Source organism: Capsicum annuum, chromosome 12 (genome assembly GCF_002878395.1).
Source record: "Capsicum annuum cultivar UCD-10X-F1 chromosome 12, UCD10Xv1.1, whole genome shotgun sequence".
In the NCBI taxonomy this organism is placed as follows: Eukaryota; Viridiplantae; Streptophyta; class Magnoliopsida; order Solanales; family Solanaceae; genus Capsicum; species Capsicum annuum.
Window position 1 is genome coordinate 22,822,328 of NC_061122.1, and position 15,795 is coordinate 22,838,122.

Here is a 15,795-nt window from a genome sequence, read left to right on the forward strand (position 1 = left end):
TATCTTATGTCTCTATTTTTTTTTTCTTGTTAGTTTTTTTCATCTTATTTTTTATTATTTTATTTTTTTATTTTGATTTCTTTTTTTTTCATTTCCACTTTATTTTCTCTCTTCTATTTCTCTTTTTTTCTTTCCTTTTTCGTTTTCTTTTTTTTTCCTTTCTCATATCTTTTTTTTCTTTTTCTATTTTCGTTTTCTTCTTCTTTTTTATTTTATTTTGTTTCTTTTTTTCTTTTATTTTTACACTTCTATTTCTCTTTCTTCCTTTGTTTTTTCTTTTTCACTTCTCTTTTTTTCATTTTTTTCTTTTTATATTTTTGTTTTTTTTTTCTTTTTATTCTCTTATCTCTAACTTTTATTTTGAAAAGACAAATATGTATATCACATACACATATTCAAAAAAACATATAAAATACATAGCCATACAGATCTGGATATGTATTTACGGTACAAAACATACATATGTATTTTCGATATACATATCATATTCAAATTAAACAGTAACAAACATAACTATACTATATATCTTCATATGTATTTGCGAAATACAAAAGCGACTCATATAAAATAAGAATATACATATGGATCAGACATGTATTCTGTAAATACATATGTAGAGCTATATGTATTTTATACGGTGTTGAATTTGTCTTTGAACTGTACATACTATGTCATTTTAGAGGGTAACATATGTACTTATTTGTTTTCTTTTACTGTTTAAGATATCTATCATGTATTTTTTTATTACCTTTATGTATATGTATATAATTTTCATTTTATTATAGAGATTTTGTGTCATATATGTTTATATATACATGTGAGTCAGATATGTATTTCTGTAAGTACATATGCAGATATATGCATGTTTTTTTAACCGTAAATACATATGCAGATCTGTATGTCTATTTATTTTGTATATTTTTTGAATATGTATATATCATATAGATATTTGTCTTTTAAAAATAAAAGATAAAGATAGAAGAGTAAAAAAAAAAGTGAAAAAAGAAAACAAGAAGAAAGACAAACAGAAACTAGAAATAGAAGTGTAAAAATAAAAGCGAAAAAAATTAAAAAAAAAAAAGAAGAAGAAAATGTAAAAAAAATATGAGAAAAGAAAAAAAAGGAAAAAGGAAAAAATAAATAAATAACGACTAAGGGAAAAAAAAAGTAAAAGAGAGAAAATAAAGTGGAAAGAAAAAAATTAAAAATAAAAAAGAAATTCAAATAAAAAAAAGATAAAAAAAATTAAAAACTAAAAAAATAAATAGTTAGAGATATAAGAGAATGATATTTTGAAATTTTGAAGATCATGGAAATAATAATCTTCATATTTGATTTTGATTTGGAAAAGGAATCTACTAATATAAATAAGAGTAATTTATGAAAATTTAATTAGATGGAATAATTATTCCTTATTTAACCCAACTAATTTGAGTAAAACAAGGGCAGTAAATCTTGTTGTATATGTATTTGTATAGCAACAGTTTACTTAAATACAAAATACAATTTGTTATTTTTCGTAATTATGAAACTGTTGCTATAAAAGTTACAATTAAGACTCTATAGTTGCTATTTCTGAAATTTTCCCATTTTTAATTATGATCTTAAGTTTGCTACTTATGAAATTTTCTCTATTATTAATAATTTAGAAGGTAGGGCTTGTGTGGCTATTCTCTGGCTTGCCCTGTCCAAACACAAAATTGGGTTGAGTTGGCCCAAGCAAAAGCATGGGTTGTTGGGCTCCTAAAACGGGGTCGACTATGCGAGATTGATTTTTACATGCAATAGCCTCAATAATGGGTGGTTTTGAATATTTGACCCCAATAAAAAAAGTCTTTAAAGACTAGTCTTCCTTCCTTTTTTTAGTATAGTATAAGTACAATTTTGCCCTTTACATCTCAAATTTTCTTAAACTTTTCATATTCATTTGTCTCTCAAATTCTATTGTTATTTTTATTATTTTCACTTTTTTTTTTTAATTTTATTTTAATGTTTTAATTCATTTGTCACAACCTTTATTTTTTTCTCTTTTTTATTTTTTCTCAAACATTATCTATTTCTTAATTTTTTTTATTTTTTAAAATTCATTTGTCTCAACATTTATTTTTCTTTTATTTTTGGATTTTATCATTTCTCTTTTTTTCTCTCATTTTTCTCAAACTTTATTTTTATTTTTTCTCTCATTTTTATTTTTCTCAATTTTTTTAATTCTTTGCTTTTTTTCTTTATCTTTATTTTTTTCTTGCCTTTTTTTTTCATTCTCTTTTTTTTTATTTCTCTATTTTATATGATCATTTTTTCTTTTTTCTCAACTTCTATTATATTTTGTTAATAAATAAAAAATTAAATAATCCGCAAAGGGATCTTCTTTTTTTGACATTAAAGCAAATTTAAGGGCATGAATTGTTGTTAGGAAGTTCTTTGGGATCAGGTTTGCCTCTAAGACAAAAAATATAGAACAACTCATAAATCAGGGCATAATGTGGTAGTGTCAAGTCTTGCTTGTGGAGCATAACTTGTTGTTTGAAAATCCTGGAGTTAATCTTTCTTCTAAGACAAGAGTTATATAACATCTCATAAATTTGAAAAGGCAAAATGACCTTCTGGACCCCTGTACTATGTCTGTTTTGTAAGTTGGATACTCCTACTTACATGTTTGTCATTTGGACCCTTGAATCCACTAAAAAGTAACATTTTAAACACTTCACGTCAGCTACCACGTGTGTCACGTCATCTGCCACATCATTTTCAAGTATTTCATTAAATTCCAGGACATTTTTAAAATGTTACATAACAAATTAAATATTAATTTAATTAAATAAAAAAATTATAAATTGTAGAAAAAATTGAATAATCATGTTTTTATTTTTGCTCACAAATTAAACATCAAATTCATTCTAAAAAGAATTAAAAAAAAAAGGAAAGAAAAAATAAAAAATCAGCGTAAAATAAAAATGAAAAAAAAATTGAGAGGAAAAAAAGAAAAAAGTAAGGGTTGAAAAAGATTAAAAAAAAAAAGAAAAGAAAAAATAAAAATCAAAGTAAAATAAAAAAGAGAATAAAAATGAAAGTAGAAAGATATAAATATGGCGTTGTTATCCATTATGAGGATCATTTATATAATTTACTCAATTGGTCAGGGGTAGTTTCGTCCAAAAAAATATTAGTTAATAGGTAAAGGTTATTTTAAGAAAGATTTTTATTTGGAGTAAAAATTTAAAAGTCACTCCAATTTGGGTCTATTTTTAAGATTTACCTGCTGATTTCACAAAGAAATAAATAGCTGAAAGGATAACGGGCCAGTGTCATTCAAGCCCGATGAATGCTTGATGAGGTGCTCTAATTAAACTCACTTTAAAATAGGAAAGAAATTTCATTATTCATAGTTATACTTTGGTTATTTACCATTTGTAGCTGTTGCTTTGATTTAATTGTTGTGTCAGTTCAATAACAGGCTGTCTGAGTTGACAAATACAATGCAACTAATAGCCTGTATCTGTTAACAATTGTTAGTTGAAAAAACAATATCAATCAAATTTGGTGTCTTAAACATCAATACTATTTGCCTGCACACGTGCTTGACATACAATGATAGTATAAACTATACTTTTCTTATATTCCTCAACAGTATTCCAATCAAAAATCTTTAAAAAAAAAAAAAATCTCGTTTGAACAAAATATACTCTCAGGATTTTAGTGTGTTTTCATGATGTTCTGTGAGACGGAAGGGAGACAGCTACTATCCTGTATGTTTTGTACTCAGACGCCAATCCTTACCGTCACCATCGTTTGTCGAAACTGTTACGCGAATTACACACAACTAACAATACGTACACTAATAGGTCGGTGCCGTAATATTAAGTCAGCAAAACATGCGTCCGCAGCATTGTGTCACATTTACAAGGAAGGTTTTGTACATTACATAACTGAGATATAAACGTGTACCGTTCCATATGAATCACATACCACAATCCCTTTTAACATTTAAAACCTCCACAAGCGAAAAGCCAAACGATGATGATGAAAACAAAAATAGCACCTCCAACCATCAGCTTCATTTGAAGGTTCTGAAACCACATCTTGCGTCGAAGCTGCCTGCCTTGCCTCTGGAAGCTGTCAGCCTGAGCACATTCACAGTTGCCAATCAGCACAATCACAAAAGTTATTTTCAAGTGCAAACACTCGGTAAAATAGCGCATACCTGGAACTGAAGGTTCTCGGATTTATCCACTAGCAGTTCAATCTTCTCACCCCGATCCAAAACCTGCAACACAAAATGTCTTTAATACGTAATTTCACCCATAATCCAGGAGCAAACAACCTAAATAAAGAACATATTGAGGTGAATGCAACGATGATTTTTAAAACAGTCCCCTAGTTGTCCAGTTTACTTTTCTTAAAACTTGATTTGCATAATCATATTTTGATATATTTTCCTTCCAAAAGCAAGAAGAAAAATAGCCACATCATATGGAGTGTCAGAAACTAATCAAGCAAAAGAGCACTAACTGAGAATCTGAGATCCAGCAATCCTCAATACTTAATTATAATTTCCCAAACACGCATGCAATCCTCAATTCTCAAGTAAATCTCCACACCATTAATTAGATGTAGCATTACATCTTTAGAAAAGCAATGACTTAATTCATTTCATCCTAGAGTATCAAGCAATGTGAAATTTTCATCCAAACCAACTATAGCATTGTCAGCCAAAGAAACACCAATATTACAAACTTAGATTTTTTTAAAAAATTAACTCTACATCCAGAAGCTCTAATATTCTTTGGTTGCTACAAGTTTATGCTTGTATATTTCAATCAACTATGCCTCAGTCCTACACTAGTTGAGCTGGTTCTATGGAGTCCATTACGTTCCAATACTTATCATTTGTGTTTAAAATAATTAGGAGTTCTCTAACCAGTAATCATGGAAGCGTGATGCGGAAAAAAGCGACAAGGCTCTACATCACGCATTACGCGAAGCGATGCAAGCGCATCATTGAAGAGAAGCGCAACTTAAAGACTCAACACTGGAGGCTTCTATTATTTTAGCCCCCAGCATATACATCCCTATCAATGGTTACCCTTCTAAATAAAATATGTATATACATCTCTATCCTTAACATAAAACCTAATTTAAGTTTGACAACAATAATTACGTGAACCCAACCAATACAAACATGTAGTGACCCAATTTAGGGCCTTGATCAGCCTAAATGGAGGTACACCTAGAAAGGCTACCATTTTCCCGACAAATTCAGTACCGTCTCTCCTCTGTATCAGGAGCACTCCAATAATCTTGTCATCAACCAATCATTCACCACAACACACATGACAGACACCAACATCACCACCCACAAAGCAAAGACTCCAGCGATCAAATGTTCAATAATTAGCTGAGAGAATACTAGCAAAACATATTACCAATCCCAAAGACCGACTTGAGGAGCATGACTCCATAAAAATGTTTAAAACATCATAATGGAGAAGTCTAACCAAAAACTAGAAGATAACGCCCACGCAGCTATGGTAGGCTTACTCTATCAATTCTCTCCTAGTGTGTCACACGTCTAGGAGTAGTATGAACGCCATAATAACTTACCCGGAAAAAAAAACCAATAGATGTCGTGAATCTATAGATGATGAGAAGACAGGGTCAATCAATGACTGATGAGTGGATAACTCAATAATAGTTGTTTCCTTGGTGACAATACTATACATATACAATACAGAACACGAGCAAATTAAAATCAAAATTGTGAGAAATAAAGGCACAGGAAAAATTATTATTACGATGAGCTCTCTAATGTATTTACATTGGGCCTATTTATACTTGTATCCACACACTACTTTTTTTTGATAACTGCGGCACTGGGCAGTTTTCGCGCACCTCGACTAATTCCACAGATACCTTCCACCTCCCATCCCACCAGCAACATGTATCATGTAACTCAGTCCACCAAGGCTAGTTTAGATGGAAAGAAATCAACCTAGTGTTTTTGTCTCTTCTCGGAATCGAACCTGAAACCACATGACGCTCAACCCACGCCATTGACTACTAAGCCACATTGGGAATTAACACACCCCTTTCCAATGTGGGACACTAAGTCTAGTATATGCATTAACTATCAAACAAATGTAACATCCAAGTCAAAATAATATATAAACTGAGCAACAGTCCTAAAACTTTGTAATCTTATCAAGATATGTGTAGCATATCAAGTTACGGAGAATTTCCAAAGTCAAAATCAATATTAGACCTCACTACGGTCGTGGCCAAATAGTCAATCAGTCCTAGTGCGGAACACACTTGGTGCTAGTTCTTTTATTCCTACTAGCAGAGGCTTTATCAACATTTATAGCGTCACTGTACAATGTCCACCAGGATTAAAAATTCCACCAGTCACACAACAATAGCCTTACAATACTACCAATATTACTCCCTTACACGGCATCACAAAATTCATACACCTTAGAAGAGAAGAGGTATAGTTTAGTGCATGCTCTATTTTTCTATAAAATTTCTGTTCTTACACAATACCTATGAACTAAGCTCAGACTGAATCAGCATCTACATCTGAAGCTCCTCTAGCAGACCTAGTTTCCAACATATATACGAATATATTGACAATTTGACATATATAGGTGAGAAAACATAGTTAAGAACTTAGTCATAATATAGAAACATATAATAGTTACACGTTATATCTCATATAAGAATTTCACAACTCGTGTATATAATTTAAGTTCATGTTTCAAAATATCACATTTGTTAATATATCTTATGATAATTCTATTTTCCCCATGCAACAAACCACTTTATCACAGGAAACTTTTTTTAGAGGACGCCATACTTGAAAAATGCAAGATAAAGAAGAGCCATTGCTCACTGTACAAGCTTCCTTTTCCCAAACTTGATGCTTGTAAGCCAACCGATTGACTTCTTCAACAGTCTAGAATCCATCGATATCAGTTGAGGTGTTAATCTGAACAAGATCACATCTTCCTTGGGTCAAACTATAGTTAAATTCCCAATAGTCCAACTTTTTTTAGTTTAGGGACAAACCCACGGGAATTCCAATTGCTGCATTAATTCACAATATCTTATTCCTTCATATCAAAACTTCACCAGATAAAGGAACACATTTATAAACTCACCTAACTTTATCAACCATAGTTCTCACATATTCAATTCTAACTCACTACCGTTGTTTCAATCCATAATCTAGTAGCTTACCATATCAATTAAATAATGGAACCACAAGTTTTTGGGATTATAACTTACCTCTTGATGCCCAAGAACCCCCTTAAACTTGTTTTTCAGAAAGTGTTGTCTTCCCCAAGTTAAGAGCTATCAAAAGAACAAAATTTCCAGTGCACTTAACAAGTTCTGTATTTTTTTCCTTTTTAAATTGAAAATAGCTCTTTGCTCTTACCGCCTCTCCTCCTTCCTCTCCGTCTCTTTCAGGATATCCGTTATCAATGTTTCACTCATTAGAATGCATGAGTCATTTTTTGATATTTAGATGAGACTATCAAATTTTCATGTGATGTCTTGCAAATTGGGTTGTGATAACGTTGGTATAAAGCCATTGTTGTGCAACCTTAGGCAATTATGAAGCAAACATTAGGTTGCAATTGATTTTAGGCAAATCTGTCACTATTAAGAGAGGTATTGGGGCAAGCCGGGGCAAACGCAAACCTCAACTTAGTTTACGCGAATCCAATTTTGAGATAATTGTGGGGTAAACCTCAACAAAGACGTTGATTCATTATGGGGAGTATATTTAACACCTCCTAGGCAAATCCTACATCAGTAAAACATGAAAAGGTTGTAGGATATATAATAAAACAAACCTTAGACCTTAGTGGCATTCTATATCACGCTATCTAGGACCAAAACAGACAATATCACTAGTGGGCTAGACTATTATAAAAAGCAAGACATATATAACTATAACATCAATAACAACCTTACTTATAACTAGCACATATATGCTATATGCACTAGTAGTTTTCATTGCTTTATGTGCTCTATTATCGAAAATGTAAAAAGTTAAGCAATGCAACACCGCTAACGTTCACTGATGATGTACCAGTACAACAAACTGTTACATAATAGTATTCTCAAAGTGTGCTATCAAAGGCGCTTAAGCTCTAAAGCGAGGCGCAAAAATATGTTGAGCGCTTGCATCGCATAATGTGTGTTTAAGTGTAGTCATCAAAACCCTTAAGGCGTACTTTCCTTGCTAATGTGCGTCTCCTAAAGAAGTGACACTAAACAATTGATATTTAACTTTGTCGTAAAAAAAAGTTTCAAATTCTATGTCAATATTTTTGTACTTTTTTTCCAGTCATGCTTTTTCTCATTAAAGCCCACACTTACGTTGTCAAAGCAATGAATTCAAATATGTAAATACGTAGCTATTGTGTCATAACTCATAAGACACAATTAAGTTTTTATGTAGGCAGGAAAAAGTTTTAAGAAAACAAAAGTAGCAAGCAGTCACTTGTTTAAGAATCCAAGAGTGTGACAAACTTAAGGATTCAAAGCAAATCAGCACAAGTACGTAGAAACAAAATCCCTTAAAGATAGCTACAAAGCTCAAAAGACGAAATATATAATCAATCACACCACCTTTTTGGCTCCAGTTTGTAAGTATGCCATCAAATTTGATAGTAAAGGGGGAAAGTCAAAGTATGCTCACAATTTGTGGTAGGTTTTTCCGCACTAACACTTCAAGACTCCAATTCACAATTAGGAGAATAAGACAACTAACGTCACCTTCATAGCCAATGAGTAAGAAACTGTCCAAAACCAAATAAATTGGTCTTCACTGAAGAACACAAAAAGGCTACTCATTCGCTATTGCCCATTTACATAAAAGTTTCCAACCCTGCGTTTCTTTTCTTTTTTGGTAAAGTCCTACCCCTCTCAATATCCATCTTTCCAATCACATAGACAATTTACCAACATCAAAGGAAAGAAAATGGAGGTCAAAGAAGAGAAGGATAATAAAACTTTACCTTCTCAATATTGTCCATCATTATTCCTTTGACCTCTGTGATTTGAGCCTTCAATTTAGAGAGCTTGCTCATTTCATCAGGATGGTTCATACAGTACTCCATGTGCTCTTTAAGTTTTGGTCTAGCAATTCCAGGACAAATAAATCCAAATCAGTTGGGCTGATTTTCAACTCTATACTAAGTCTAGCTGCTACAAATATGTTATAGATTGTAAGTAAAAAAATACACACACACACCCAAATTCTCTGTCGAGGTTGTACGCAATGCTAAAACGATCCCCAAATAGATCATCATCTTCATCAGCAGCAGCAAGAGGGTGTGGGTCGCCATCATTTTTAATACTTGAACCATAACGTTTCTTGAAATCATCCTTGACCCTTTCTAGAAATACAAAGGGTACACTTCTACCAGTTGGTTCATCAGCAACAACTAGGAAGACTGCAAAATTGTGTTGGTGGCAAACTAGTCAGAAGCCAGTTAATCAGAAAAGAACTATATACAACATAAAAAGTATAAGAAAAATGAATACCAAATCCACTATCAAGGAGGAAGTTGAAGGTGTGACCATCGCATGAGTACGTATACTTGCTACTATTTGAAGGGAGCTTCTGCAAGCACTGGACAGCAATGGTACTAAAGTTCCCTGAATAAGGTGTATGCTCAGCTAGAACAACAGTCCCTCTTGCAACAAAGCTATAAATCAAGCCTTTTGGATTCATTTTCAATCACAACTCCAATTTGATGCCTGTAATTCAAAAAGACCGGTCTTAAAACCCTTACTGAGATATGCAAATGTCTAACATAAAACAAATAAAACAAAAAATCAGCTTTTTTGTAAGATTAAAGACTAGATTATCACATTCGCTTTCACTAAATTGATAATGCTTCAAAAATTTTTACAAAAATGCAAATAAAAAGGCATTCTTCAAGCATCATTTTTTTACATCTATCATAAGAAAACCTCGGTTGTAGTTTCATCAAAAACCTCAATTTCTAGACTCAAACAACATACCCACTGACCGTTGTAGTCCATAAAGTGGGGAATAGGAAGGATAGAATGTATGTTGACCATACCCTACATTGGGAGGTAGAGAGGTTGTCTCTATAGACCCTCAGCTCGAAAAAACATAGGAGTAAAAGAAACCAAGACAGAATACAACACAAGGCATGACAAAGCATACTGAAAAAAAACAGTAACTACAACAAAATAATACAATAAACGAATTACAAAGGACAATATATAGTACTCCCTCTGTACCAATTTTTATGATATAAATTACATTTTAGTCGGTCACAAAAAAAATGACATATTTAATTATTTGTCAAATATTTAATAACACTATCAATATTTGACTCATGTTCAGTACCACTTATTTGACAAAAAGTTCACAAAGGTGCACTTTTTTTTTATAACCATGGTGTCCTGAGCCAGGGGTCTACTAGAAACAACCTCTTTATTTCATCTGAGGTAGTGGTATGGACTGCGCACACTTTACCCTCCCCAGACCCCACTTTGTGGGAATACGCTGGTATGTTGGTGGTGTTCGGGCCACCTTACTGCGCACCTTGACTAATTCCCTGGGATATCTCCCACCGGCAATAGGTACCAGGTAACTCTATCCGCCAAGGATGACAAGAGATCACCTAGTGAAGTGTTTGTTTCTGTTGGGTATTGAACTGAGGATCTCATGGTGCAGTCGGACTCTTTTATTTGAAATTCATTCATTTTAAGAATGGTTTCGAAACAAGGTAAAGTTGTCCCAATAATTTTCTTAAACTCCGTATCTAGTCAAACTAAATCGCATAAATTGGGATGGAGGAAGTAATAAAAATCAAATGAACAAGAATTTCTAGAGTGATACGAACCAAAATACGAAAATAAGAACAAAGTAAAGAAATCGAAAGATAATAAAGAAAACGGTAAATAGATAGATAGACACAAAAGATAACAAGAGGACAACCAACGAAAATATTAAATAAGAAGACTTTCCTTTTAGACTACCAACAATCGAGAGGGAAATTAAACCGCTCACAACCAACGTTTCTAAGCAAATCAACAAGCTCAATAAACACTCTCAAGTGTAAGTTCATCCAAAATCATCTCTAAAGCTCTGCCGATTGCCTTGAGTTAGAATCTTTGGGGTAATTCGACTTGCATCATAGAGTCAAAATGTTCGAAAAATTAGGGATAAAGGAGTAGTGAACATAATATGATACGCCCAAACTCAAAGATAATAACGAACTGAAAGTCAAATTAATTACAAAAAATGAAATCTACAATTTCAAATCCGGAAATGAAGATCAAATAAATAGCAGTTAGCAATATTTCCGATGAGATCATGGCTCATAAAGTTCAAAATTAGATGAACGAGAGAGAGAGAAATAGAGTACCTGAGTGATTGTAGAAATTGCCCGATTACTTGGTGTGCACGTCTAATGATATGGAGAAATGGAGCTCGCTCTTCAGATTTCGCACAAAGGGGAATGGGTAGGGACTCTTTCTTAACTGCGACGGAGTCGAGGAGTTGAGGTTAAACTGTAATTATGAGTATCACTGTTAATTTTATGTGATGTGATTTGGCTTTTGATTAACTTTTAGTTGGAAATAGTTATTTTGGAATAATTAATGAGTTAATACACGTAATTGATTTTAAAATTGATATTAAATTATAATTTTAATAGTATATAAATAGAACTTTTAACCATTCAAAATCTGAACAAATATGACTTCTAATTTTATAACCTCTATGTGGAAAGGTAATTCAATCACACGGCACCATATTGTTAAAAGGGTTGAGTTGGAGTGATGTCTGAACAAATATGACCTCTAATTTTATAACCTCCATGTGGAAAGGTAATTCAATCACACGGTACTATATTGTTAAAAGGGTTGAGTTGGAGTGATGTCATATTTGTGCATTTTTAAATAGTTAAAGATTTTTTTTAATTAAAGAAAAACAAAAGGTAATTCAATCACACGGTGTCATATTGTTAAAAGGGTTGAGTTGGAGAGAGGTCATATTTGTGCATTTTTAAATAATTAAAGATTTTTTTTAATTAAAGAAAAACAACCACTAGCAGGGATCGAACCCGCACAGTAGGCTGAAGGAGGCACCCAAGAAGCGCAAATAACACCACTAGGCTATCTAAGCGCCTTATTTTATGTGGTTCAACATTAATATACATACATAAACATACATTTTCTATCTTATATATAAACAACGTAATTTTTTTACCGAGGGATTCGGGTGAATCCCATGGCAACCAAGTAGGTCCGCCCCTCGTTAATTTAATAACATTTTAATAACGTTAATTTAATAACATTTTAATTACGTTAATTTGATAACGTTAATTTAATATACTACTACTATCCTTAATAACGTTAATTTAATAATGTTTTATTAAAACTATAATTTTTTTAATTATTAATATAATTTCATCTTTAATTTAATATTTAAATAAATAATATTTAGATCTATTATATAACTTCAATTCGTCCTCTACTTTATAATATATATACATACCCGCTTGATTTTTTCATATGAAGTTGACCCGCCTAATTAATAAATCTTCAATATTACTCTTTTTCCGCAATGACAAAAGAAATTATATGTCATTTTCATCTTTGAGCCGAAAATAATGAAAAATAATAGTGAAGAGTCATTTAAATGTCATATTTGTGCAGTTTTGAATAATTAAAGGTCATATTTGTGCATTGTCAAAGTTTAAGGTCATTTTTATGTATTATGCCCTTAGATTTTAAGCTGAACGCGCTCAGTTTTGCGTGTTGAACACACGTTTTGCCACGTAGGATTAGAGGTCATATTTGTGCAGTTTTAAATAGTTAAAGGTCATATTTGTGCACTGACAAAGTTTAAGGTCAAAACTATGATTTGGTGTCAAGTTTAGGGTCATATTTATGTATTAACTTCAAATTAATGTCAAGATTAGTTATTAATTTATCTCATCATTCATATGGATATGAGTTATCTCGATATTAACTAATATTTCCAATCAAAGAATTACTTATCTCTTATATCTCACACCAAACTATCCCTAAGGGTACACATTGGTCGGTTCTTATTATCGATTTTAAATTTGTAAATCTGTTAAATAATCGAACTAATAAGATATTTGTTATTGCTTTTGGTTAATTGATTATTGAAATTTATTGGTTCGATTTTGACTTAATCGATAAGAAAATACTTTCTTAATTGTTTTAATTTTTCTAATTTCATTTTATTCTACATTGTCTTCATGTATATAAAAGACAATATAGAATCTAAAAATACTATTATGTAAGTGTAAATAAAAATATAATTTTAATATAATCTTATTAAATTATCGTTTTAACCATTAATTAAAACCTTAAAATTGAAAATTGAATCGATAGCCCAATAAAATAAATTTACAAAATCGTTAAAAAAATTAGTAAATCAATAACTTTTCTATCAGTTGAATTTATTGGTCAAATCAATTTTTATGAATTTATTGGTCAAATCAATTTTTGTATACCATAGGTTAAATTGTAATTATGAATTATGATTAGCACTGTAAAATGTTACTCACTCTGTTCCAAAATAATTGAATTATTAGAATATGATACATCCCTTAAAAAAAAAAAAATTTAGGACATAAATTGTAGGTTACGTTCCACTATTATTATTTTAATTATATTTCAATTAACGTTATTAAATAAAAGAATAAAATTAAAAAAAAATCAATATATCTTTTAAAAAAATGAATAATTTATTTATTTTAAATATTAAAAAAATTTAATAATTTATTTATTTTGGAATATAGAGAGTACTGTGATTTGGCTGCTGCTCGAGGCCTCCAGCGGTTTGCATACGTTTTAATTAAATTACGCTGATATCCAAAAGGAGGAATTGTGGTGCTACTCTACCAAGGATTCTTTGGTAATTTGAACAATGACTTTTCCACCTTTTCTTTTCCTACAACGACAATATTTCTTGGATGATCTCACTAGTCAGTGGATTACTATTATTATTTTATTAAGTCATTTTTTGTATTTTAATTTTCTTTTTAACAAAATAAGTAATTTTTGGAAATAATAATTCTTAATTTCAGACCCAAGTAGTTTTTGAAAAAAAAAAAAAAACTTAGTAAATTATGTTTGGTGATACAATTTGATAAATTTTTTGACAAAAAATCTAAATTCTCAAATACCAGAAAAACTAATATCTCGGTCAAATTTCAGTTATTTGAAACTTTTAACAGTAAAATAATTATGGTGAAACACATGGTAAAACTCCACCTAAAAATGAGCCAAAAATATTTAGAAGTCTATGGCCATACGTTATCTAAGTAATTATTATTTGAGTTCTTTCAAGTGAGTTATGGACAAGACGGAATGTACACAAACTTTACCCCTAAATTAATGAGGGAAAGAGATCATTTGCAATAGATCATCAAAGGAGAAGTATGTAACGCTCTTAAGCATCTACTTTCCAAGAACATGCTTTGCATTTACTTCAGAAATTACAATGTCATTCTTTACACCAAACAAAGAGCAAGTCTTCTACCAAAAAATTCCATTTAAATTTCCTCACGATGACAATTGTCTCTCTAAAATCAACAAAGCTTAATAATATCTTGATCATTTAATTTCATTGCAACGTGATGTTCAAAATCATTAGTAATTGCGAAAACTTACAATATCAAATGTAACATGTATCTAAACTCATTAAGTCCTAATGTCTTCCACTAGACTTTTTTGCCATTTTTTTTGCATGATAATTTGCACCCCTATTTACAAGAACTCCAAAGTACATGAACAATTGATGAGAATAAGGGAATGAATTACATGCACAATAATAGCGAGACTTAAAAGAATGACAGCGCTCAATTACCTTTCTACCCTCATCCACGACCTCCATACTCTCCTACCTAGTGTCCTGACCTGGTGAGCTGAAGGTTAGCTATAACATTTTAGTAACTTACTAAAAGTGGAAACAGCTCTTACAACAAGTCGCAATCCAAAGGAGATTCAAGCACTCAACCCCGGGGTTAGAGCTCAGAGCTGAATGACAAGGTTCAAGACTGGTTGATGCATTATAGCGAATTGGAATAGTAGTAATTTTTCCAAAACTATTTCACATTCTACTACTTTCAACGAGGACCCAGACGCAATAATGCTCAGGCAGAAGGGTATACAAAGCACCTAATATTCATCGTTTCTGCTGAATTTGAACCCTGATCCCCAAAATTTACACCCACTTTATTGGCGACTAAGCCAACCCCACTAAGACTTGGAACCCACCTTCCTATATTTTGGTGACCAAGCCAAACCCTTCGAGACTTGGAACCCGCCTTCCTATATATAAGGAAGAATAATCTCACAGCTTCTTGTTGCTGTACCTTGATAACCATTTTCACTTCAATTCTCCATTCGATTTATCTGATGCATCTATACACACATCATGTAGTTCAATTTCCACTATGACAACCAACTTTTCTACACTTTTGGCTACTCTGATAGACAACATTGCCTTGACATTCAACAGCGCGATAAGACTTTGGAGATGAACAAAAAAAGAGCTTTCATACCTGCAGAGCACATATATGAAACAAAATTCAATCTGCTCCTAGATCGTTGCTGTCTTAACAAGAGTGACATTCTGCAAAGAAACGATAATCTCAACCTTTACCCAATGGTCATGTAACTAGCTAGGACACCAGCAATAGCTACAAATGTTCCCACAGCAACTTCAAAGTATTCAATATTTGTATCTCAAATTCTCAAGAA

General features: G+C 31.7%; 1 protein-coding gene across 1 annotated transcript; it reads right to left on the reverse strand.

Moving 5' to 3' along the window:
* Positions 1 to 3,831: 3,831 nt before the first annotated feature.
* Positions 3,832 to 11,662, reverse strand: LOC107853430 (vesicle-associated membrane protein 727). Its single transcript, XM_016698424.2, has 6 exons — positions 11,418 to 11,662; positions 9,556 to 9,771; positions 9,263 to 9,464; positions 9,027 to 9,147; positions 4,202 to 4,264; positions 3,832 to 4,121 (listed from the first exon to the last, which is right to left on the reverse strand). The coding sequence occupies exons 2-6, from the start codon at positions 9,743 to 9,745 to the stop codon at positions 3,978 to 3,980; spliced, it is 720 nt and encodes a 239-aa protein (XP_016553910.2). The 5' UTR covers positions 9,746 to 9,771; positions 11,418 to 11,662; the 3' UTR covers positions 3,832 to 3,977.
* Between the last annotated feature and the right edge of the window lie 4,133 nt (positions 11,663 to 15,795).